This window comes from Ursus arctos, unplaced genomic scaffold (assembly GCF_023065955.2).
Source record: "Ursus arctos isolate Adak ecotype North America unplaced genomic scaffold, UrsArc2.0 scaffold_9, whole genome shotgun sequence".
In the NCBI taxonomy this organism is placed as follows: domain Eukaryota; kingdom Metazoa; phylum Chordata; class Mammalia; order Carnivora; family Ursidae; genus Ursus; species Ursus arctos.
Genome location: NW_026623111.1, coordinates 71,384,930 through 71,412,648, shown reverse-complemented (window position 1 = coordinate 71,412,648; position 27,719 = coordinate 71,384,930). Strand labels below are relative to the sequence as shown.

General features: G+C 34.6%; 1 protein-coding gene across 6 annotated transcripts in view; it reads right to left on the bottom strand.

Moving 5' to 3' along the window:
* CCSER1 (coiled-coil serine rich protein 1) overlaps positions 1-27,719 on the bottom strand; it is a 1,292,599-nt gene that overhangs the window by 584,987 nt on the left and 679,893 nt on the right. For all 6 annotated transcript variants that reach the window (XM_044388078.3, XM_044388079.3, XM_057309745.1 and 3 more), the window contains one exon: positions 9,563-9,640. In XM_044388078.3, the coding sequence (XP_044244013.1) occupies positions 9,563-9,640 (78 nt within the window). The remainder of the gene's footprint in view (positions 1-9,562; positions 9,641-27,719) is intronic.

Sequence of the window (27,719 nt, the reverse complement as noted above, 5' to 3'; positions counted from 1 at the left end):
ACTGACATATAAAAATTTTGATTGGCTGCCCCTGGTCTCACAAACTTAGTTACAGTTTGTGCTAATTGTTAAACTCTGTTTATCTTTTTCCATAGAAATGCCTCTTACTAAATACCTGATTGTTAGCACAATCTAGGACTAACTTTGGGAGCCCATCTACAAGACCACCTCCTAAAATGAGACATAGCAGTTTAACTGAACTGACCTATTTTTGGGACTCAGACATGGGTTCGGTGGAATAACGGAGCAATCTGTCACCTCAGGTTCTGGATTGTGAAACTTCCTGGAGAAGTTTCAAGGTGAAATTGAAGGGAAGCACAATTTGCCACCCCAAAAGAGGCTTTGGCATAACTTGAGCTGGTAATTCTTAAGAGGCTGCAGACACAAGGATAGCTCTCAAACCAAACAGAAGTTACCCTTTTGTAAAGGTCATTTATACTTCTAAGGGAAATCACCATTTGAAAGGGTATCTCTCTTTCTGTACTAGGAAAAGGGGATGACGAAATCTCTAGAAACTCTAATAAAGAGAGGAGGCACAAACTTAAATCTGCATAACAACCTCACTCTTGTTCACTGTGTTCTTCTTGGTTATCTTCCACAACTGGCCACTCCAACCCCCAACATCTTTCTTTCCTCTTTACTTGGAGATGGTACTTAAGGTGATGCCTTGGGCCATTTCAGGAGTCAACTTAGTTTTCCCAGGTATCTCCTGTGTGTACAGGAGGTATACATATTTATTAAACTTTTGTTTTTCTCCTGTTAATCTCTCTTTAATTACAGAGGTCTTAGCCAAGAAATTAGAAGAACAGAGGAAAAATTACTCCCTTCCCCCATCGCCATCTCCCCCTACCCAAACATACACAGTAGGTATTCTCAAGTCCCAAAGCATGAGTCCAGTGCTTGAGAAACTTTTTGATGGAGCAAGGCCATTATGAGGGCTAATGATCTTTGCAGGTATTACCCTTTTGTGCTGATAAATCGAGTACAAGTAGGAGGGTTGTCAGAGAATAGTAAATCACACAAGAAAACTAAAGAAAAAATTAAAATGATTAAATCTGATAGCCTAATGAAACAAAGGCTCCACTGTATGACAAGATAGAATAGTCATCAGGTGGTATAGCGACAAAAAGAATAAAACAAAACCCAACAACACTGTCATACCTATGGTATGGTAAAACTTGTCATTACTATTTCAGTTTAGAATATATACTTTTATGATTTCTGCATATTGAAAAAGTAACATTTCTAGAAAGTCAATGTGACTTTTATCTTTAAAAGAAAATACCTTAATATTAATTTATACTAATAAAGTTAGGTAACAAATAGTTGTATAAATATGATTTAATATTAAACTATAAATAACCATTTTAAACACTGTATTAGTGTACAGTAGTATTTCTGTAAATTACATGCACACAAAAGTTAATACATTTGCATCTAATCTTAACTTCGATAATAAGTACAAATAGTCAATAAAACTATATTCTGTTTTGTACCTATGTCATGCAGTTGTATGTATGTTCAGAGACTATATATTTTGATGTGTGTCTGTGTGTATGTGTGTATAAATGTAGTTTCAATACATTTGAAAATATTTAAATAGTAAATTTGCTTTTCCAGATTTTCCTTGATTGTAAACCACATTAAAGGAAAGCAATGCTTTCCTTAGACATGAATTAATACAAATCTACAAAGATATACGTTGACCAAGTACCTGAGCAAAGTCTTAGAACTTAAATTTATAAACTGTTACCAAATGATCTATCACAACCCCTAACTTAGGAAATAAAAGGATAAGCCCTGGTGCACTGTCCTGGCCAACTGCTCCATCCCAGGGAATAATAGCTAGGGGGCTAGATAAATCAAAAGCTTAGCTCTTGGCTGGGTTTGCGAACATGGTTGCTGAACAAACTCATCACAAGAGAAGACCATAACTCAAGAGAAGAGGGTTTGGAAAAGAGCAAGGGAGAGATTTTCAGTGACTGGAGCCAGGGCAGGTAGGCTCAAGCCTTAATAATCAACCTGTCAGCCAAGAAGACAGACACCTAGAGTTTTACAGGGAGAGGTTGGGAGGGTAGTGCAGAAGAGCAGGGAGAGAGCACGTGATCATGGATAAAAGATCACTGCGTGTTCAGTACATGATCATGGGCAGAAAAGGGGGGTGTTCTAAGTATTCCACTGCTACTAGAACTTTTCTGGTCTGGAGGTTAGAATGTTCCAGTCACTGCCATTGCCTCAAGAAAATGCAGTAAGAAATAACAGTTGGGTTCTATCTGCAGTTGACCAAGAGGGCTCCCTGACAAGTATGATGAATAACTGCAATTACATAATGTATCACAAATACTCATTGAAATATGCCCTTAGTGTATACATTGTATTTTCTTTCAGAGGGTGGTAAAAATTCTTTCAGCTAGGACTCCCTGTCATGCAATGCCCATTTACCGCACTGGAAAATTCTAAAAAGACTTCTAAAGTTGTCTAAGAAAACTCTTAGAAATTTTGTAATTAAATCTAAATTTCCTATAGAGGTGGTGATATATGAAACAGAAGTTGATGTGGGCTGAAAGAAATTTTCTTTTCAACAAGTATCAACTTTTATCAATACTATCACTAAATCAACATATTTTTCAGCAAATATTATAATCATTATTACTAATTGAAGGAGAACAAATATATACCACCCAGAATATGCCTCTTTAGCATAAGAATTGTCTTTAGCTAGGTATTTTTAAGAAACACAGACACAGGAGAAGCTCTGAAAAGGGAACACAAGTTACTGTTATAAAAGAAAGTTACATGTATAAGGGAAATCCTCTTTTGTAAAGGTGTCTCTACCAGGAAGAAGAGGACTACTCTCAATCTCTAGAATCTCTTATCAATGGAGAAGACAGAGTCTTAAATCTGCATAACAGCTTTACCCTTGTTTCTATGCTTTTCCTGGTAATCTCCCATAACTGGCCTCTCCTATGTCCCCAACCTCACAGCATCATCTTTTGTCTTTAGCTGGAGGTTGTATTTAAGATAGTGTTGTGGACCACTTCAGGGAGTTACTCAGTTTTCCTGGGTATTTCCCATTTATACAGGAGGTATACATGTCACTAAACTGGTTTTTTTCTGTTTGTTTTTACAGGTAGGTCTCAGCCACGAATCTAGAAGAGTAGAGGGAAGGTTATTTTTCTTCCCCACATAAGATATATAAAATTTGCATGCCTGTATATTTTTATTGTTTCATTTTGATGAATATTTTTACAATTACAAGAGGTTTTTTTTTTTTAAACACCTATCCTTGCTATTTTTCCCCCAAAGGATTTCAACTATAAATTCTCTTAACAAAAGGATTATCAGTTAGGTCATATTGATTCTATGCAGTCAGAGCTGAAATAAAGACTGGGAGGCATTCCAGGAATGATCTAGGTCCTAGAAAAATTTCATGATTTTAGAAGGAAGCATTCAATGCAATATTATAAAGGAAACTTCATGTTGGCACTTATGTTTTAAAATCACTGGTTTCTACGCTGATTTGCATTTAATGCTCTGTTCTAAAAGGCACAAAGTGGCCATTTGGAAACATTTGTTAGGTATAATAAAATGATACAGAATAATGTAGAAAAACAATATGTACTTCTGTATTTAACAAAATAAAATAATGTATACTGATGATTTATTATAGATCTTTAGGATTATAAAAATAACATGTCTTTTACCTAATCTATTTATTTTTCACCAAGTAACTATTGAGTGATTTTTACATTTGTTGGCTCTAGTGGCACACCTCTGATAAATGGGATGTGCTGACAATGAAGTCTAATTATACATTTAAAATATCTAAATTCAACTCTCCCTGGGGTACAGAGAGGAGGAGGTAGACAGAGCCTATGGAAAAAAAAAGAGAGAGAGAGAGGGAGGAAAAGTGAATGCAATTTACGTGGTGTGGCTGATAGGACCTAGCTTTCTTCTCAGTGCTTCTGCTAAGTGGTTATGATAGGAGGAGCCTGTAGCCTGTTTCCGCAGGTGACGGTCTGTGCTTTCCTAGTGTGAGTCTCTTGATGCAGGGGGTCTGATTCTAGGGTATAATGTTACAGACTACATTTTTTCATCCACATGGCCTACGAACGAAGCCAACTATTCTTACCCAGGACTGTTGCAAAGATAAAGCAATTTGTTCTTACTGACTGAGGGTCTTTGAGGCATGTTCAAGGAGCATATCACAAAAGGATTTCTGACTAAATGTGACTTTTTTTTTTTTTTTAAGATCTTAGTTTATTTATTTGACAGAGAGCGTGCACAAGCAAGGGGAGCAGCAGGCAGAGGGAGGGGGAGAAGAAGCTCTCTGCTGAACAGAGAGCCTAACATGGGGCTTGATCCCAGGACCGTGGATCATGACCTGAGCCAAAGTCAGATGCTTAACCGTCTGAGCCACCCAGGTGCTCCTGATTAAATGTGATTTTTACCTCACCACCTTCAAGTCTCACATCTCACCCTCAGACCTGCCTAGATCACCCTGTTTAAAATTTTTGATTGTAGTCTTGACCCTCACCCTTACATTCACAATTACCCTTTCCCTGAGCTATTTTTCCTTTCCATATTGCACCTAGGACCTTCTGACATACTATATACTTCCCTTACATTTCATTTATTATTTATTATAAGTCTGCTGTCAAAAAATGCAGGCTTCATGAGGGGGTATCTGTGGTTTGATTAAAGGATGTATCCTAAGTACCTAGGACAGAGCCTGGCTTCCATGGGGCACTTAGTGTTTGTTGAATAAATGCATGCACAGATTTTCAAAAGTGATGCCCTTAAAATTTCACCGTGGGATAAGCTGTGATTCTTCCGCTAAGTATTAATAAGTACCTATGGCATTTGATCATATATCTTGTATTTTTAATCAATGTTTTTGTCTGAAACTTGTCCTTAATGTAGTATGAAAAACTGTAGTTCAAAAGAAAACTTGGAATATGTCAGTTTTTAAACTTGATTTTTTTTTAATTTATAAAAACAAATAGTTGATATAAGTAAATATAAAGTATATGGGGAGAAGGCACTCATCTGCTAAATGCTGGGGCACACTGACATGATCAGAAGTACTGAATTTATGAAAAATAACAGCAATGGATGGGACAAAAATAGACAGCTTTAACAAACTATGGATTATTAGCAACTAAATTAGAAAGCCTAATAAATAATTATTCAGTTCTTACAATTAGGCTTAATTCATAGGCTGACATAATATAGTTGCATAACACAAAATACTCCCTTGCTCTATCTAATAGCTAATAATACAATTATGGTAAAAAAACTAGTCATTCTTGGGGCATCTGGGTGGCTCAGTCAGTTAAGCATCTGCCTTCAGCTCAGGTCATGATCCCAGGACCCTGCTCAGTGGTGAGCCTGCTTCTCCCTCACCTCCTCACTCGTGCTCTATCTCTGTCTCTCTCTCTCAAATAAAATCTTAAAAAACAAAAAAACAAAAACAAAACTAATCATTCTTACTCCTGACATGATGAACTATTCTCATATTCGTTAGAACTCCCTGTACATTAACTGTATTAGGAGGGCCTCCAAAATTAAATCTAAGAAAAGTAGTATAGGTTGAGAATACACAGACAACCGCATTGAGTTTTTCCTTCAAAATATCTATTCATAATGCAACTAGTATTATTTTCCTAGCATATAACTAGAGAACTTCATTTATAAAGCAGATCCCATCATTTGGAAACTATATTAAAATGTTTGAAAAATATATAGTGGTATGATCATACTTTCCTAAACTGAGTTATGCTTCACTCACCCATGACTCAGACAAAAATACGCGTGATGCCACAATTTAGTTTTAAGTAGCCAAATGAAAACCATTAATTATATTAAGACTAACAGATTAATATTTGATGAAATACATGATAACATCAAAACTCTTAAAGAAATATGAGCAAAAAATTGCAAGTTCAATACTAATAAACACTTATTAAATGTAAGTATAAAATATATGCTGATTAAAGGAAGACTCCTCTAGAGACTCTGATTGTTCTGAGTCAAGTTCATGGAAAAGAAATTTTACACTTAAAGTAAATAAACTACATTTAAAAAGATAACCTTCTGTAGAACATCAAAAGGAAGTTAAAAAAAAAAAAAACCTCTCAGTATGGATGACAAATTAAAAAAAATACCTGAGTTTTTTCCCTTTTAGCATGTAAAATCTTCACTGCATTCTGGGTATTCATCCCCAACTATTTACACCAAAAATGTTTATTTGCACAGGTTCAAACTATAAAAATATTTACAGATAGCTTATGTTCTATGCTGAAGCATTTATATATATAATTAATGTAATCAGAAAAATCTCTACCTCTTAGTGTAATCTTGCAATTGGCAACACTGTTACTTGACTATATCTATACATCTTCTATCCTGTTTTAATAACACAAGTGACACCTAAGAAATTATTTTTGATCTTTCAATAAACTAAGCCAGTGTAGACAGAGGAAGGTGAAAGCGGTTAAATTGGCATTGATTATCAAAGACACATTCATCATTTATTTAACAATCTCCCTCATCATCACGAGAACTATTGTATTTATAGGCCTTTGTTGAGACACCCTGAATTTATTTTTAAATCATTTTTGTCCTATGCATTAGAAATCAAGGCACACTGTACACTAACATTAGTTTCAAGTCTCCTGAAAAATCTATTACAAGATAGAAGTAGTTTATTATATGAATCTTTGAACTTCTTCACTGTAGTGGATTTTCAGAAATTTCTTTTAATAGTTTTCATTAGAATTCATGTCTTTCAAGGATTCTATTTCCTATTTTAAGAAAATGTATAGTAGTAACTATCTTCCCAAGAAAATTATATTAACAGATACTGGTAGTCTCTTCTATTCTGACATTCATATCATTGAAACATGATCTCTACTGATTTTTAAAGAACAATTTGTGGCCAATATTGACAGCTTTAGAAAGCAAGCAACAGAGTATAAGTATCATTCATAATGTATGAGATTTCTACAAGATTTTTCATATTTTCTCTGACAAATACTATTGCAAATTGTTAAGTAGCTATAGTATATATGTGAATATATATTTATGAAAAAACAAAATAATGTCAGACTATTTCCTGAGAAAAATGTGAGCAAATATTATAAGTCGAAGGATAATCAATTATTCTTAATGCATATGAAAAGGTGAAAAATTAATGGATATCGTAAAGTATAGAAAATATATTCCAGTCATAGAAAATAAAAATACACTGTTGATGAGTCATACTTTCCCAACAGTCACACAATTTATCACATTTAAAATGCTTTACCCATTTCTAATTTGCTTTTTAAAAATATTTCCCTCCCCAGTGTTTTCCATACAAAATGCCCCAAAGTCTATGATGACAGTTACATCCAGTTAGTGCCAGGAGGTTCTATATGCATATCTTTGGTAATTCCTTTCTGATTGTGATGATTATATCCTAGAATCTATCACCAGGAAATGTAAAACACGAAACCTTTAGAACAGATTATTATTGTATGTTAATGACTACCTAAGTCATACCAAACACTTACACAAAGGGATCCTGAAAGGACTCACTACCTAGAAATTATTATTCTTAGCCTTAATTCAACCCAGTAAAATACATTAAATTCTCACTGTCAGATATGAAAAGAAGCTAGAACAATGAAGGTTTAATTAAGGATTAGTTATGTTCATGGCTCTATTTTAAACTTATTTAAATGTTTAGAGAACTATGTAATATTCACATAACAAACCTCATAGAAACAATAACATGATGAGGCAGAGAGAGGCAAAAACACAAGGCACAGTTTAGTTATTGCCTCAGAGGTACCATTCACCTCTTAGCAACTATTTCTCATTTGCAGTCACTAATATCGCTATAGATCTCACATTCTACCTTTATATTCAGCCCTTTAGAAATTTGGAATGGAGTCTCCCAAGCATCACTTCCTTATTGAGTAAAGTGGAATAGTTGAGTCCCAATATATACATGTTTTCCTCTTTCCTTGTTGAAGAATACATTACTTTTAATAACTAGACCTCCACAAAGACCATGGTGGGAGTGAACAAGTGACTTCACTTTTCTGTAACTCAGTTAACTTATAGTTTTGTTATGTTGGGATATGACTTAACAGAAACAATTTATTCGTCTTACTGGACAACTGGCTTGCATATATAAAAAGATATAGGTTATTATTCACAAAATACGTACTGAGTTTATAACCTAGGTACAGATATACAGATAATATATATCGAAAAACTTCAAACGGGAAAGAAAAAAAAAAACCCTCCTTCAAAAGAGATAAATATTAAAATACTTGTGGTAAATCTTCTTTGAACTTAGAAATCATTTCTATTTTAAAATATGAAACATTAACACCATTTAAATCATATATAACACTGGTATTCAAGCAAGAAGTACTGCAGTCACAATATTGGTATCTAGAATATTTAGGCGTCTATAATAAACATATCTTAAAATGAATGTAACAGAAAAGTTCAAAAGACAAGCATAGCTTTTAATGTTGTTTTTAAATGAAAAAAGAACATATATAAAGAGCTGAAAACAATTTGTGCTGGAATTCAAAACTTTAGTTTACTTCCTAATAGAGACAAGTAGCTTTATGTTAAACATAACAACATAATTTACAAGACAACACAAAAGTAACATTCATATTTGTTATTTAATATAATGAGGACATACAGATAAACTTACATTTTATTATTATACGCCTTCGTAAAACAACTTAAAATCATCTCTTCTAATCTTGTCAATAAGGTGCTAAAAATAGTATTAACGTTTTTAAACAGAAGAGGGAGTTCTGACAAACGTTAGAGGCAGGATAAGGAAGATAATTCCTCTACATTTTCATCAAAAGGAAGTTTAAGGTCATCAGTTTAGGCCAAGTGAAAACCTCATAGCTTCATTTAAGAAAAGATAGGAATTTAAATCAAAGTTATCCAAAATCATCGGTGTTACTAGAAGCAAACTTGTATCAAAACATGTCTTAAAATCCTATCTTGACAATTCAACAAGTATTTCACACTAAGAAAAAAAAATGCTAACTCGCAATTAAATTACTTTCTGCAGCCTGCACTGAAGCCCAAAAACTAAAATAGTATTGTAAATTTCTCTGCAAAGTTGTGTTTCTTTTTATGTATCAGAATGCAGAAATGATGTGCCTGGCCCTTAGTGATTGTGAACATAACTTTATTAAGCTGTTACTAAATAAATTAGTACTTTCTTAAAAATAAATTGTTCTAGTATTATAATATGTATCTTCCACTTGTCTGCAAATTCACTAATTCAAAAGACTATATGAGGGATGTTAGCTTTAAAAAAAAAATAATAAGACATTGGTATGCTAGTCGGTGCCTGTAATTATCTTTTTCACTTCCAGAAGGTATTTGGGGATTATTTAAGAGCAAAAGATGAATGGCGAGCCACTAAATCCCATTAAATCAATGCATGGACACAGCAGCAACAGAGGTAAATAAGCTGTGGAGGTCTGAATACCAATAAAGAAGATAAAAATGGTTTTATATAGCTACTTACATCATAGCCTAGAAGTTCAGTCTGTGTGGATTTATCTACTCTTGAAGCAAAAGCCTTCTGTAAATGCTGGACTTTTTCCTGCAGAATGAAAAAAAAAAAAACAAAACAAAAAAACACGTTGTTGGTAAGTCATGTGCTTCTACCCTAACGTCCCCCGTTTATGAAAATTTGATTAGTGTACAATTCATGATTATCTGCGTGTATACTTTGCTCTGTTGGTGGTTTGCATATCAGCTTAAATATTCATAAATTTAATTTTCTAGTCCTAAGTACTCCACCTTTGACATCTGTTAGTACAGAAACCACTGAGAGAGAACCACAGTTGAACACCAGAGAGCCAGGATTGCTTAAATCCAAGACCAAATGTTTATACTGGGTTTCTTGTTGGCTGTTTTTTGTTTGTTTGTTTTGTAAATTGAATTGATAGGATTTTATTGATCTAGTTTCAGAACATTTACCTTTAAAATCCAGAACATAATACTACTCAGTGGATTCCATTTAGTTCTTTAATTTCACTTTTTTTCTTCTTAATCCTCTCCTGAAATCTACACATTCAGGAATCTATATGAGATTTGACATTAATCAAATTCTGTTATAACGAGGTAAGGGAAGTAATACATGAAGGAAGTCTGGGATTTCATATCTCAAATGCAAATGCATGTATTCCGGTCTACTAATTTGAGCTTCTGGTTGGGGACTTCTATTCTCGTTCCTAGATGCGTCACTGAAAGAGGATCTTGAGCTTAGTCATCATGCAGTGTGTTTACTGTGTGCCTGCCACATCTCAAAGTATTGTACTTAGAGGATCATACCTCATCTTGGGATTTTTAATACCATTATCACCCATTTTTAATGAGAATAATATAATTTAGAAATCTTGACAAACTTTCTTGACAATTTTCTAAATAACATCATGTGATTCTACTAGATTCTGTTTTTACCTTCACTTGCTTTCTGAGGGTTGCTGGAGGGGAGGGGGATGAAGGGATGGAGTAACTGGATGGTGGACATTAAGGAGAGCATGTGATATAATGAGCACTGGGCATTACATAAGACTGATGAATCATAGACCTGTACCTCCGAAACCAGCAATACATTATATGTTAATTAACTGATTGTAAATAAATGTTAAAAAAACACAATAATTACAGAAAATTCTATATGTCAATACATAAAGACCACTAATATAACTTTTTAAAAAAGGATAATTTCTTTTGTTTTCTTTAAATCTGAATGCTCAATAAAATAGTTGCATAATAGGGGCTCCTGGGTGGCTCAGTCATCAAATGTCTGCCTTCAGCTCAGGGTGTGATCCCAGAGTCCTGGGATCGAGCCCCACATCAGGCTCTTCCACTGGGAGCCTGCTTCTTCCTCTCCCACTCCCCCTGCCTGTGTTTCCTCTCTTGCTGGCTGTCTCTCTGTCAAATAAATAAATAAAATCTTTTAAAAAAATAGTTGCATAATATGTTAATGATAAAAACTGATTTAATTCATCTTTCTTCCAAGAAGGAATGGTGGTCATCACAAACCTCACTAAGAATGCTTTCCTACCTTCCCCTCCTTTGCCTTCCCTCCCACCTCCTGCCCCTGCCCATCCCCTCTCTCTTGCCCTCAATTCTGCCTGTGATTTGCAAGTAATCAGTGTTGTTTAAAAAATTACATACATAATTTAGGCTAACATTTATATGGCTTATTGAAATACCGAAAGAAACCATCATGGACTCTTAATGTCTCATACCTTCTAACTTCCCTATCACAAATTTCTGGTGCTGCTATTCAGACCAAAATGAAACGGAGATTAGGTCATTCAGAAAGATGTCATGCAAGTGAGGTAAGATCTTAACTGTTTGAAAAGGATAAGTGAAAATGTGGCCACATTTTGCAAGCTCAATTTAAAATAAGAAGTAACAAGTTGTGTATATTTAGACTTATACTGGGCTGAGGAAAAAGAGCAGGGAGAAGTAGTAATAAGCAAAGGAAGCAATAAAGTTTGCTATCATTGAAGGGTTTAGAAAAATTTATCTGTTTTTGAAATACGTTGGATTAATAAGTATTGGAAAAGCAAGTTTGGTTATAAATCTCTAGATACACAAATATTTGCACGTGAATTAGAGACTACGCACTAATGCAAAAAGCAAGGAGGGAAGACAGCAAATGCTTCCATTATGCTTTGCTCACAGTTCTATTTTCAAGGGCTCCCATCCTGAAGATAGGAGTGGGAAGGATTGGTAAACTCTAGTTCATCAGTCTGAGTTATAAGACTTAGAAAATTCAATTTATGATAAACAAAAAAATTCAAACAGTTTCAATAACTAATAGCCTAATCAAAGCAAAACGAACAAACCCTACATCAAGAATACTTTCAGAAATTTAAAAAAAGGGCATTTCTAATGGAATTTATTGTTATTTCTAATGGAATTTATTGTTATTTGCAGGCATTTTCACAACAAATAGGTCATATTTGAGTTATTTGTTACTTATGCATTTGTATGCTATATTCAATTGTGGAGAGTAAAATATAAGTTTCTAATCGACTTAGGTGTATATACTTAAGGATTAAATATTTTGTTTAGTGTAATAGTAGGAAGACAATATATGTAAGTTTGATAAATTTCTGTAACATACAATTAGAAGATTAAATAAAATCTCTACAGCTGTTGGAAGATAACTCTCCATGGGGCTTTTACATTTCTTCAAGACTGATGGCTATTTATGAACTGATAAACTTAACATGAGATAAAAAGAGTATTATAATCAAATAGAAAATATACTACAAAAATAGCTATTATCAGATGGTGAGCTTGCTAATAATTGTTATTTATATAAAAAATGAATATATATTAATGTCAGAATAGAAATAAAGCATCATATATTTTTAATTTCACATTGATTCGATATAATAAAAGTTATTTAAATTATTGATTTTAGTATAGAAAAACAGACATTTCACCTTCATGATACAAATATTTTATATTCCTTAATTCAACTATAATTTTTATTAAATGCATATTATGCGTATTGCTCAGGTACGGGGGATATAAAGGGGGGGAAAGGTATAGTTCTCCTAATGTATAAACTTGTCAAATCACCAAGTTGTTAACCTGAGACTAACGTAATATTGTGTCAACTATACTAGAAAAAAAATCCGTATCTCAAAAAAAAAAAAAAAAGGTATAGCCACTTTTATAAAGAAACTTCCACTGTGAAAGGCAGAGATATTAAAAACAATTAGTATTCAATATATAAAGTAAAGGGATTACAGAGATGGCTGGAGGGGTGCGTAGTGGGTGGGGCATACCCTCCTGAGCTGCAGAAGAAACATATAGGAGAGTGAAATAATTGAAATGCAGAAGCTGCGGACACCCCAGCTAAGACTAGAAAAATGATTATTATAAGCCAACTTGGAGTGGAAGGGATGAGGGCCCTTTCTTAGGCATGAACACTTGCAAATATTTAGAAGTCAGAGAGACCCTGACAAAGATATACATAAACAGCTACTAGTTCAAACTTGCCGAGGGGAGACTATGAAAGGGGCAACAGTGAGGAATAAGACTAGAGTGGGAAAGCAAGTCTGTGCCAGAAAGTGTAGAATTCATTTACACAAGTGATTTAATGTTTTTCTCTTTTGATATTTTCCTATGTAAACAAACATTGTAATTTCTTCTTCTAACCTCCCCCAGAGGGACAGAGGAGAATTGGAACAACTCAATTTCTGGTAGATAATTTTTATAAATAAATATATATCTCTGACAAAATATCTGTTTCTACATTTTCCATTCCAAGCAACAACGGTATCAATACTTCTTTACAAAATAAACCCTTGTCTTTTCCCTAAGATTAATAAAACCTATGTGTGCTTAGAATAAACACACGGAAATAGGACTAGCAGATTCCGTAAAAAACAAACTATACACACACCACACACATGACCAAATTATGGGATGAGAAAGAGAAATTTCATTATTTATATTTGGTGTTATTTTACAATTCTGCCTGATCTTGGTGGTGAATCCGTGGAGGTTTTAAATATTATATAACATTGCTATATGAAAAATACATATGATAGTTTTTCTCCACAAGTTTCCAAATAATTTTATCTGACTTTAAGAATAATTTAATAACATCTGTTTAATAAAAGCTGCCATAAATAAATGCATATAAACTAAAGAAAATATATCTAATTTACAAACTTACCAAGAATACTTATTTATATTCACATTCCCTCTCATTCTGTAATCTTTACTACAACAACTATTACTAACAATAGATGACATTTGTAGAATGTAGTTAAACGCCATGCACCATACCATGTAATATATGTGAATCCTCTCAAAAACATACATTGTCTGTGTCCCTTTTTAAAGCAGGAAATTGATACTTAGTAAACTGAAATCAGTTGCTAAAGGTCACACAAGCTAGTAAGTGGAGCACCCAAAACGAAAATCCTCCTTGTCTCCAAACCCTGATGTCCTTTCTATAAAGATATTCTGACTCTGAAAAAACCTACAAGCAGTATTGCTGCTCGCATATTGCATATTACATACCAACTGTATGGTAATACAACCGTTCCTTATGCTCATCCTGTGTATATTCTCCTGCAGACTCTATTAAGTCATTTTTCTTTGCTGTGAAAACAATTTGAGATTGCTTAGGTATCTATTTCCTGTAAAAGCTGAAATTCCATAGAATACCCAAACTAGAAATATGCAATGCCAGCAATGCACTTAGAAGTGTAAGTTAGAAATAAGATGATGAAGTTAATAGAGTTATAACACAAAATGGGAAGCAAAATGTGCAAAAGCAAACTGAAATAAAAACTAAATGCTGAAAGGCATGAAATCCTATGATAGAAATGATTTTATCAATCAGTTCAAGCAGAGTAATCTAAAAATAATTCTGCTTAAGCTGTTAGAAGGTTTTCTGGTGTGGATGTATGTTTGTGTTTTACGCACTGGGTAGTCATAGACTCTGCCTCCACAACATATGTTGTCCATATAAAATGATTTGTTCCTAATTTCTTTAAAAATTCTTAAATTTAATTTTTAGTAATCACAAACATATTTATTAAATACTTGAGCATAAAAAAATGTAACAGTACCACTGATATATGTAAATTTTTGCACTTTCATGTGTGCACAGGTAAAGCGCATGTCGTTTTAGGACACACTGAAGAGAATGTGGTTAAAAAAAAAAAAGGGGGAGAGGGGAGAGACAAAACTGTAACAAAGCTAACAACTGGCTTTGAAAATGAAACCCCAAGTGACTAGGAGAGTTAAAGTACTGGCAGTTATTTATCCTTATTTTAGAATATGTTTGTATTTAATTACATTATTCGGTACTCTTGATTAATAAAATTATGAATATTTTAGCATCTAGCAGTTTATTATTCTACATAATTTATTCTACCTTAGATATTAATATCTATTTTCATCCATCAGATCTGTTAAAAAATTTATGCATGTAAAACTAAGTGCAGTAAAGGTGAAAAGAATATTCAATAATCCTAAGAAACAACTCCAATTTATTTTAAATTATAAGTTTAATTACCTACACAGAATATTATGAATTCAAGATGAAGGGGAAATGAATTAAAAAAAAAAAAAAAAAACAAAACATGAGGGTCTACATCTAGCTTTAGAATCTATAGTAAAAAAAAAAAAGTACTCTTATTAATAAAATTAAGAGGCTGAAATACCAAATATATGTAGTAGTGATTACAGTACTAATATATGAACATATACTTTGAGGCTAAAGGGAAAAACACAAAAGCATCTGTGCTATTATTCCAAATTCACTTGTGACACGTGCACACACACACACACACACACACACACACAGAACAGGTTTGAATTAGAGAAAGGAATATCCTAAAAATAAAAAAATAAATTAATAAAAAAACACAAAGACTGCCTAAAGTAGTATAATACTGAATTTAGATCCTAAGTCAGTTTATGAAAAGAGAAATAGCATTGAAATGAGGAGAAAAGCTAACTTCACCCAACGTGGGGCTTGAACTCATGACAACAAAATCAAGAGTTGAACGTTGCACTGACTGAGCCTGCCAGGCACCCTGAGAGAAACTAACTCTTAAAACTGAAAAGTAAGGGGAGCCTGGCTGGCTCAGTCAGAAGAACGTCTGACTCTTGCTCTCGGGGTCGTGAATTTGAGCCCCGTGTTGGGTGTAGAGATTATTTAAATAAAAATTAAAATAAAATTGAAAAGCAATGTAATTCAACACAAGAAAATTCACAAAGTGTTCTGAGTCAAGTTTAAACCAGAAATTAGGCAGAACAAAAAGAATTTGATCTTATAATGGATTTCAATGTCACTAATCAAAGATTATTTAAATACAACAAAAGCAAAAAACTAAAGGGAAAATCATTGGGATTGCGTAGTAATGCCAAGTCCAAAGATGAGCTCAGAAATGCAAAGGCTATCTAATAGAGATCACATTGATTATTTTCACCCACCTTTAATGAGAGCGTATCACTGAAGGTATCAGTAGAATTAGAAACAAGCACAACAGTGACCAAGCAAATCAAACCTCCTTACACACAACATACAATTTCTTGGAATTATCAAGATGATATTAAAATGTATTAATATTATTTTCTTACTTTCTATTATGGAAAATTGCTAATATATAACAAAAAGGGAGAATAACACAGAGTCCCTATGTACTCATTACCCAATTTCACTAACAGATATTGGAATTTTAAAAAAGTGAGAGTATCACTATATATGTAAATAGCTCTATTGGTCAATATTGTCCTTCAAATTAGTTAAGAGATGTTTGCATTAGAGTCCCCTGCTCTGGCTATTCTCTCACCACATTTCTGCCTGTGAGGGGGGTATTCTGTGGGGATAAGGGAAGTGCCACAATTAAAGGCCATATTTGCCTTCCCACAATACTCCAGAGCCTTGGGATTCACTGCCCAGGTCAGGACATGACCAGATCTTCCTGAAGGTCACCCAAGGTGTGGCCATGGAACAGCTATTTGGTGTAGAGCTTGGTGTTCACTGGGTCAATCACACATATGCTCATAAGGCCCTGAGGGACAGAACCTAGGGTAGTAAGGTGCTAGGTTAAGCTGGAGTCAGGGCTGGCTCCCCATTTTGCCACAGTACTGCACAGGATGCTAGGAATCCAAAAAGTTATAATTGGAACATGACTTTCCAAGTCATGAGAAAAGTATGTTCGTCAGGATAGGAGAATCAAACATATTTTATTCAAGAGTTTTTAAATTCTGATTTAGAATTTTAATACTTAGACTTACATTCTGTGCGCCCCCACATTTATGTTCTTGCCCTGAATCTCACAATTGTTAGCAGCTTCCTCGTTACTAGATTTTTTTTGTTTTTTAGATCACCACAACTTAGGAAAAACAAAGTCTTAAAAAGTTGCAGAAAAGGGTAAAAGGACAGGGAGGTTATTTTAATGTTTATGTAGCTTAAAAAATGGGCCAAAAATATAAAGCCAAGCAGAAGGAGGACATATCCGGTAAATCATTATAAGAAATGTCTAAATAACATTTATATTCATTCAATTTTATGATACCTAAACTAGGAAACCATCTGACAGCCTTCACAACCCACCACTTTGAGACTCTGTTGGAAGTGATTTTTTTTTTTCAAGAAGATCACATATCATTACACAGCATTATTTTAAATTTATGGAGTTCATTACCCATGAGAGATTATACAAACTGAAAATACACTCAGATTTGAGAGTTTAGGTTACTTGATTTGAGAAGGAGATACATTAAAAATGTAAATTGGGAATTTATATTTTTGGAGATTGAAATCATTAGAAATACTTGTACCCAGATAGCTATATTCAATATCCCAGATGTAAAGCAGATGAATTTTTTTTTCCCCCCAACAAGAACTGAATGATGCTTTGTTTCAATTCTAATACTACTCTTCTGGTTTTCAGGTTTTTTTTTGTTTGTTTGTTTGTTTTGTTTTGTTGTTTTTTTTTTTAAGAGCATGCTATACTATATATAAATGCCAGTATAGTTTCAGCAATGGGGGATTAAACAAATACATATTTGATTTCTTTTATGCATATGACAAGCCATTTCCTTTCTTCTAGTTTAATACTCTTCTCACTAAGGGGGAGCTAGTGAAGAAAGTCCTCATTAAAAGGGACTTGAACGAGAGGTCTTTGAGTTAGATGCCTTTAGAAGCTGGGAGGACAAATTTCCTGGGTTAAAAATAGTAGGCATTTAGTGACTTACCAGGAAAGTTCTGAGAGAAGCTGTGACTGAGAACAATCAGCCAGATTTTTTGGGCTTGGCCTCTCTACATTCAAGACATCTGCTAATTACATTTCTGGAATCTATTTCACAATCATTTCTTCCTTTTCTATCTAATATCACTACTCTGTATCTACTACCTAAGGACAAGCAGGGAAATGGAGCATAGATCTGTGTCCAGTGAGCAAAAGCTACCACTCTCTTTTACCCTTAACCTCTGTATTGGGTTGACTAGTGTCCCCCAAAACTCACGTCTACCTGAAACTTGCGAATGTGACCTTATTTGGAAATAGGATCTCTGCAGATGCCATCCAGTTAAAATGAGGTTATACTGGATTAGGATGAGTCAGAGCTACAGTATGACTGGGCACCTGGGTGGCTCAGTTGGTTAAGCATCTGCCTTCAGGTCCTGGGATGGAGTCCTGCATCGGGCTCCTTGCTCAGGGGGGAATCTGCTACTCCCTCTGCCTCTTCCCCCAACCCCGTCATGCTCTCCTTTCTTTCTCTCTCAAATAATTAAACAAATCTTAAAAAAAAAAATACAATGGGACTGGTGCCCTTAGAAGAAGAGGGCTCTCTGGACACAGTGCCACAGATCTACAGACGGCCACATGAAGACAGAGGCAGAGATCAGAGTGAGGCATCTATAAGTAACAAGAACTGCCAGCAACCACTAGGAGCTAGAAGAGGCAATGAAGGATCATTCAGAGGGAACACAGTCCTGTTAACACCTTGACCCTAGATTTGTAGTCTCCAAAACAGAGAGAAAATAAATTTCCGTTGTTTTAAGGCAGCCAATCTGTCATACTTTGTTACAGCAGCCAAAGGAAACCAATATGGCCTCTTTTTTGTTTGTTTGTTTTAAATATATATATAACAACAGTGTATTAGTTTCCTATGGCTGCTCTAACAAATTATCAGAAATTTGGTGGCTTAAAACAACAGAAATTTATTCTCTTACAATTCTGGAGCCTCCAATACAGCCTCTTAACTGGTCTTCCTGTCTTCCCCCGTATCTTCTCCACTCCAAAGTGACTTGCTAATGCAATTCGGATCACATCGTTCTCTTGCTTAAACCCTGTTAATATCCCATCCAATACAGTAGCCACTAATCACATGTGGCAAAGGAGCACTTGAAATGTGGTTAGGCCAAATTGAGATGTGTGGTAAGTGTAAAATACATACCAGATTCTGAAGACTTAAGTACAAAAAGCCCATTAATATCTCATAAATAATTTTATGTTTATTATTTTAAATGATACTATTTTAGATACACTAAGTTAAATAAAATGCATTTGAAATATTAAATTACATAAATGACTACAATTTATATCTATATAATATATCTATATAATAAAATAATAAAAAGTAAACCTTTACCATGATATACAGCTCCTGCCCCTCCTGGCCCTTATTGATTATGCTAGTTTTATCTCATACCAATCTTCCCCTTGCAAAAATGACTCCTATTCATCTTGCAGTTGCTTGAGTGGAGCAAGATTTTTTACACTTGAACTTTTAACATGCTATTTCCTCCATTTGGAATGTTCTTCATATTAAGGCGTTACTGCCTTAAAGATATATCTTTGAAGTAGGTTCCCACCTCCAGGTGATTCTTTTTTAATCTTTTTACTGAATGTCTCTCATTTTAACTGTCAGTTATTTCTTTTAATTGACTGTTTGCCTGTATTTTGTCTGTCTTCTGCACTAGCATGTAAGTTCCTCGCAGCAAGGATCATGTCTATTTAGAGCCCTATTGACTACACAACCTAATGTAGTTTTTAGCACGTTCTAGGTATTTGATACTTTTTTGAATAAATGAAGTAGCAGAATGAAAGATGATACATGAGTTTTGAGAGGATTCATCAGAAACCAGCTGGAGTAGCTGACATACTGCAAAAGCATTTGCTTTAGGGAATTTAATATTAGTGACATGACAAGTCCAGTAAAATTTCTGGCATTTGTATGGTATATAAATTTAAGTAGGGACAGCTTGGAAGTGATATATGAACTAAGGGGTTATTCTAGTAATTCTAGGCTGTACAAAAGAAGAAAGGAAGCAGAGACACAAAAGTGAGAATTAAAGAACTGGTACAAATCTAACGTGTCTGAGGATTTGATGCTGTAACATCAAGTGAGAAATATTTTCATGAATAGATAAGGATTTTTTTAAAAAGATTTATTTATTTATTTGAGAGAGAGAATGCTAGCATACAAGTGGGGGAGGGGCAGAGAGAGAGGGAGAGAGAGAATCTTAGGCAGACTCCCAGCTGAGCAGGGAGCCCAACACAGGGCTCGATCCCATGACCCATGAGATCATGAACTGAGCTGAAATCACCAGTTGTACACTTAACTGACCGAGCCACCCAGATGCCCCAGGATTTTTTTTTTCCCCAAGAAAAGCTTATGTTCTCCATCCTCATTCTTGCCTGAATTGTATATTTTGAGTGAGAAATTAGTAAAGTGATTCTTCCAGTGAAAATAATTGGGGGGGGGGAGAATAATGAATGCAGAAGTGTCTTCAACAGGAAATAGGGCCCAGGAGAATTTTTTTGATATATCAAGTCCCAAACATTCCCTCATTAACAACATCCTGGTCTATAACATACACCTTCTATTTGTCAGGGGACCCTCCATTCCCTTGGCCATATTGCAGAAGGCCCATATTTGCAGAAGGTTCCTTCTGCTAGAGGTCCTACATCTCACTCTCTCCTCTTCATTTATTAACTGGTAGGTGATCTTGGAATAAACATGTTCTATTTCTTACTGGCATAGCCTGTCCACAAGATGAAATCTCAGCTTGTCCAGACATAAGCTTACAGACTCCTGCCCTGTGACAGAGGTCTGCAATTTTCCCATTTGTGTCAGCAACTCCAGTGGGTCACTTCAGTTCAAATAAGAACATACTGGAAACAAATATGGCTGCATTTCAATCCAGGTTTAGATGACATTATAAGTCAATTTCCCTGAATCTTCCATTTTGCAATTAGTTCTGAATTTAGGAGGACAAAGAAGGATGTTGCTTATTGCCGTTTTTAAGCCTCCAATATACCCACACCCACAATTTGGAAAAATGGAGTTTCAATATAGTTATTGGGAAGTTCTAGCAGAATCATAGTAGTGTTGCCCATAGAACCTTAATTCAGCCTTGAAAATTGTTACTACTAAAAACAAACAAATAAAACAAACAAAACAAAAAAAAGCAAGCCCTGTAGAACAAAAAACAGGAAACTGCCAGCAATAGTAAGACTGACATCTTGAATGTATGGAAAAGACTGTACTAGCTTTTTCTTGCTTGATATTTTTATTCAGGAAGGTCAGGATATAATACCCTGCCCACTGTGTCATTATGGTTTAAAAATAAGATTCCTATTTTGAAGAAAAGATTTGCTTCAGGGGACTGAGAGCATTTTCTTTTATGATATTGATTTAATTTTATGTATACAAAATTTTTTAAACTGAGAAGTGACATAAAAGTCTTCAAGGCAGTTGTTCATTAACAACACTATGCTGATGACAGCATCCGAGAAACACAAGCATAAGGGAGACAAGAAGAAGATCACTAAAGACTTGCAGAGTCAGCACAGCATTACAGGTCGACAATCGGCTAGAAAACAATGGAGCTCATGAATCAAACTTCACCAGACAAATAGTAGACACAGATCAAACTTTACTGGCAAACTCGAGAATCTTTGAACACCAGAAAATGCATCATCCTTCGAATTTCCTTCAGCATACTCATAAGCAAAAGTAAAATCAACAAATAAATAAAATATAACCCCACAGATGTATATCTAAACTGCAAAATCTAGTAAAACAGAATCTGAAGGGATTATGTGACTACAGGACTTATTTAGTGCCTTCGGAGGTCTGTTTATTCATTTTTTTAAGAGGAAATAATAGGCAAAGGCATTTAAAACTGACTTAATGGATTCCAAATATTTAATGAGTACCTATAATTTATTAATTCACCAACCAGTAGTTACCGTGCATTTTACTACACAAACTATGAGTTCACTCTTTTTCTCTGCAATTACAAATATAATTTTATTGTTTTATATTATTTTGTATATTTTATATTTTGTATATTTTATATTTACCAATGAAACTATTTCTGTGAAATTTGTTCACTGCGAGCCATCTCAGAACCCAACCCCTGAGTAAGACACAACTGTACCACGTATGCAGTAGCAGGAGAGAGAGCGGTGTGTGTGGAGTGCTAAATGCCATTCTCTCCTCACACAGGAAGTGGTAAACCAAACATTGTTTCCTTGCTGTTTCACTAGGTAGAGTTCACAGGAGAGAGGTTTCCAATAAGGAAACATACCAATGGGCATAAAGTTACAAATGTTGCTAAGTGATATAAACAGAAGCCAGGGGCTGTTAAGAGAGAGAATAACATCAAAGAAACCCTTTAATTATATGTGATGACAGAGTGGGCCTTACAGAGGAAATTTCACCTCAGGTTAAATCTATGGGACAAGGACACACTAGGGAGTAAGCAGAGGATTATTTAGAAAGAGACTGGAAAAAGCTCAGGGAGTTGGGCAGGAGGGGGGAATGTAGGCATTTGTTCAAGAAATTGAAAAAAGGTCACTGTGACCAGAACTTAGTAAGCAAGAGGCCTATATACTGGCATCAGATGACTGTAGGTCAGCTAAACATTGACTTTTATATTGAGTTCAGTGGAAACCACAGAAATTTTAAGTACGATTCAATTGTATTTAGCCAACATCATTCTGGCCTTTACATGGAGAAGAAAATAGAAGGTATGGAAAGATAGTGATTAGAAGGTAATCCAGTTGTCTAGAAGTGGTGCTTTTGGCAAGAGGGATAAAGCCCTCTATGTTTTCCAGACTCAAGAAAGAGCTAGATTTAAAAGCAGGTAATTTATTTTATAGGTAAAGGAAAAGGGAAAAGTCAGGAATGAGTCCAACTTTCTTTTCCAAGCAAACTGGGAGGATTGTGGTGGCATTTCTGATATGGGAAGAGAGCAGGAGAAGCAGGTTTGATGGGAAATGGGAGTGAATGGGAGAAAAAGCAAAATGACTCGAGAGTAAGGGTGAATCAGACATACTGAACGTTTAGAAAGTAAGATAACGGAGAGGCATCCAAGCACATATGTGGTGATAGGATTCCTATAAAACCGGTTGCTGAATGCTATAAAAAAAAAGTGCTAATAAATAGGCTAAGAACACAAAGAATCTTTCTTTATATTAATGCTTTAATCTTTCAGATGGTGGCAGATGCCAGGCTTTTCTAACGGGAATTCCTCATTTCTCCCCTCTCCATTCTTCCTGGGAACTTCATTTTCCCAGGAAATGAGGATGCCTCATTTAGCGCATGCCCACAGCCAGAGCTGCCAGGGAATGCACTATGATCTGCCCCAGCTCACTGCTTTGCAAAGAGTGGGCCCTTTTCCCAAGCTGGGTTAGAGACTTTTTCTGGCAATTTTGGTACAGGAAGTATGAAAAATAAGTTAATCTTTCTTGGATCAAAAGTTGTAAAGTTTGAGAGGTAGCAGTGGTCAAGTTTACAGTGGAACAGTCAAGAGAGGGAGACAGAGAGGACAAAAGAAAATCAAAGAGTGGCAGAGATCAATATAGAGAATAAAAGTTACTATCATATGAATTGTTAATTATAGTTGCTCCTGGGGCCCAGCCTCAGGCTTGTCTTTGGTTTCATGAGTCAGTCTTTTAACAAATTCCCATCTGAGTTTGAGGTAGACCAAATTGTCTTTCTGACATTTATGATCAAGAGACCTAGTCAATGAAAAGAAAAAGCCAAAACCAAAGGCAAGGAAAGAGAAAACTAATCCCAAAGAAAATGTCTATTTTCCAAAAACTCAATAAATAGTGGTAGGATCATAAATAGCAGTCTAGTTCTGTTCACTCTTTTTTTAATGTTTAAAATTTCAGTTTAAATAAATTAGGAATAAGCTATCAAACACGAAATTTTAACAAAAGATATATAACCATATTCTGTGTATGTGTATTACTTTTGAATGACTACTATGCATATCTATTTATCATCAATCATAGTGCCTGCTTTGTATATTATTTTGTACTCAGATTTTTCTATAATAAACACTTCAATATCAAATAATATTTACAGCAACTTTTAATAATTTTTAAAACTTATTATAGATGCATTGTTTTTAAATGTCTCCACACAAAGCATATAAAAGTACATAAAATTAAAAGTGAAAATATTCTCCTCACCTTAATCCTATTTACAGATTTAAACACTTACTGTTTTTATGTCTTTTTGAGGTTACAATAATTAATAAGTAAACTATATTTTAAATTCATCACATTTAGACACCATTCACACCTCAATAAAAATAATGAGACTAGCATGCTTTATCCTCCATTTTCTCTAAACCTTCAATTTCCATTGGCTATATAATTATTGATATTTAAATCCTTCTAATTATCACTAATATTTTAAGTGATATGTTTAAAGCTCTATCTCTTGACATGTCAAACTTAGATATTACCTAGTAGTCCTCAATCATGAAACATTATGACCTTAGTATGCATATTCTTTTTTTTTACCTCTCCTCATTCTATTTTCAATTTTTGTTTATTATTAATTTTTACATTGTTGGATACAGCTGCATTGTTCTACAATTAAAGTATGTTTTCCATTCTTGTTTACAAGTTTAATATAAATACTGTGAAAAAATAAGTTTTTGATTTGATATGTAAATATTATTTAGGGTTCAAAATGAGAAGTATAATAAGTTCAATGAAAAAGGAAATGAGGGCCACCTGGGTGGCTCAGTCACTTAAGCATCTGCCTTAGGCTCAGGGCATGATCCTGGGGTCCTGGAATTGAGCCCTACATCCCCACATCGGGCTCCCTGCTCAGCGAGGAACCTCCTTCTCCCTCTCCCTGTGCCACTCCCCCTGCTTATGTGCTCTCTCTGTCAAATAAGTAAATATCCTTAAAAAAAAAAAAGGAAATGAAATTAACAATTTTCTCAGTTAAAAAAAAAACCTTCTAAGATTCAAGGTCTAATGAAACTTTTAATTTCATCCTACATTCCTTACATGTGAATATCTAATGGACATATACTATTGCAGTTTGCCGATATTACAGCTTTTGTTAAATCTTGAGGACATTTAGACTTATTTTAGAAATATATTAAACATTTTTGTATGTACCTCTATTTTTTTATTACTTTGAATTATTCCTTCGGATAAATTGTGAGAATAAAGTTTTTTTACAGATTTATTTTAGAGAGAGTGCACATGCACACATGTGTGCATGAGCAGTGGGAGAGACACAGGGAGAGGGAGAGAGAAAATCTCCAGCAGTCTCCCGCCCTGAGCTGGGGGTTGGATCTCACATCACTGGGATCATGACCTGAGTCAAAATCAAGAGTCAGACACTGAACCAACTGAGGCATGTAGGTGCCTCAAGAAAAAAATTAATCAAATAGTATGGACATGTTTACAGATCATGGTACATATTGCTAAAGTGTGTTCTAAAAGATCATTTAAAAAAAAAAGACACTAGAAATATATACGCCAGGGGCGCCTGGGTGGCACAGCGGTTAAGCGGCTGCCTTCGGCTCAGGGCGTGATCCCGGCATTATGGGATCAAGCCCCACATCAGGCTCCTCCGCTATGAGCCTGCTTCTTCCTCTCCCACTACTCCTGCTTCTGTTCCCTCTCTCGCTGGCTGTCTCTATCTCTGTCGAATAAATAAAATCTTAAAAAAAAAAAAAAACTTAAAAAAAAAAAAAAAAAGAAATATATACGCCAGTTTTTCAGCAACATTCCCAGCATTGAATTTCTATTAAAATAGTATATTTATATATTGGCTAGATTAGTGAATATAATGCTATTTCAGTTAATACTTGCTTACTAACAAAGGAGAGTAACACCAGACATATGCACACTAACTTTCTACTTTTTGCTTTGTCTATTATATTTACTTCCCCTCACACCGGTTAATGAAATATACTTAATCTTGATGATATTCCATAAATCCTAATGATTCCAGGGCTTAAGAACTGAAGTTGACTTGAATTCAAATTATTAATAAAAGCTATGACACAACCAATCAAAATTATGAAATATCATATGTACCCTTTTCATTCATTTTATTCATAAAATCTATGCAACTTATATGAACAATGTCTATCCCATATGTCAAACTGTCTGCTAGACATATCCACTTGAATACCCCTCATGTACCACAATCTCAGCATATTCTAAATAAAGCTTGTCATCTTCTAGCATTTCTTTTTTTCCTTTTGGGATTCCCTGTACCAGTAAAAGTCATCATTATCAAAGAATCTCCCACTAAAGACCCTAGAAGTCACCCTGGATGCTTAACATCCCACTTTCATCCATCACAAATCCAACAAATTATCTTCCTAAATCGACTTCAAATGCACCGCTTTCTATTTTAACTGCCAGTGTTTACTCCAGGCTCTCGTAATTTCTTTCCAGAATCACTGCAGTAACCTTTTAACAGTACTCTCTCCTCCAGTTTTGTTTCACTTATTATATGCTCCACATTGCCATCAAAGTGATCTTTCTAAAATAAAATTGGATCATGCTTCATTGGTTTTCTACAAATCCAAGATAAGGTTAAAACTCTTTAGTATGATTTATCTGGTTCTTCATGATCTGGTCTCTGGATGTTTGTCTGGTCTACCACTCTCCAGGACACTATAAACTCCAAAAAAAAAAAAAAAAAACAAAACCAAGAAAACAAAAAAACTTTTTATTCAAGGAATCTGTTAAGTTCTCTTAAGTGTCTTTTTTTTCCTTTACCCACAGCCTAAAGTATGTTTACTTCACCTTCTTTACTTGGCACAAGATTCTTGTGATTTAAAATGTAAATGATGTTACACATTTTGCTTCTTTTTGGATCTATAAAGTGAAACTAATTTGAGTCCTACAATTATAATGCAAATGTTTTTACATATTTTTATCCTTTTGAAAGAGCTGAGCAAAGCAAACCTTGCAACTTCATTTATTCTTAGAGAGATCAAGCTAGTTTGGGTTCAGTCCAATGTTATCAATCTCTTGTGAAACAATTTAGTACAGAATTTAATAATCCAAAAAGACAATTTTTACCCCTAAATGTCATTGTTGTGTATGGTAACATCTCCTGAGTTTATTAGGAAGGACCATCTACTTTTTGGTTGGTGTTCCAATGCCAAGGAAAGAATACAGCCAGAATATTTAAAGAATAACAATTTGTTAAACAAATTTATGAACGATTTTAGTATTATTCCATTTTCAACTCTCTTTTAAATACTTATTCCTGCACTATTGTATTTTGGCCCCATTTTCAGCAAAACATCTAAATCAACATAGGAACAAAGTGTGCACAGAGAGACTATTTTTTTCAAGGGTATACATAGCTCTAGAGCTTTTAAATCTATATTAATATAAATTCATTAGTTTATTAATTTTAACCTAATTTCAAAGTTGTTAGAGCACAATTTTAATGGAATCACGTACAAATTTCTATCACATCGATCTTACTCTGTTCAGACTGCTATAACTGCTATAAACAAAATACCATAGACCGGGTGGCTTATTTTAGTGGCAATTTATTTCCCACAGTTCTAGAGGCTGGGAAGTCTAAGATCAAGACATCAGCAGATGTGGTGCCTGATGAAGGCCTTGAGAGACAGCACCTGCTTGCTGTGTCCTCAGATGGTGGAAGGGTGGAGAGATCTCTCAGGGGTCTCTTTTATAAAGGCACTAATCCCCTGTATAAGGGCTCTGCCCTCATGACCTAACCACCTCCCAAAGGCTCTACTTTTTAATACGATCACCTTGGGGGGTTAATATTCAATAAATAAATTGGGGGAGCACAAACATTCAGACTATAGCAGGATCCCAAGGACTATCAACTCTATTACTTCA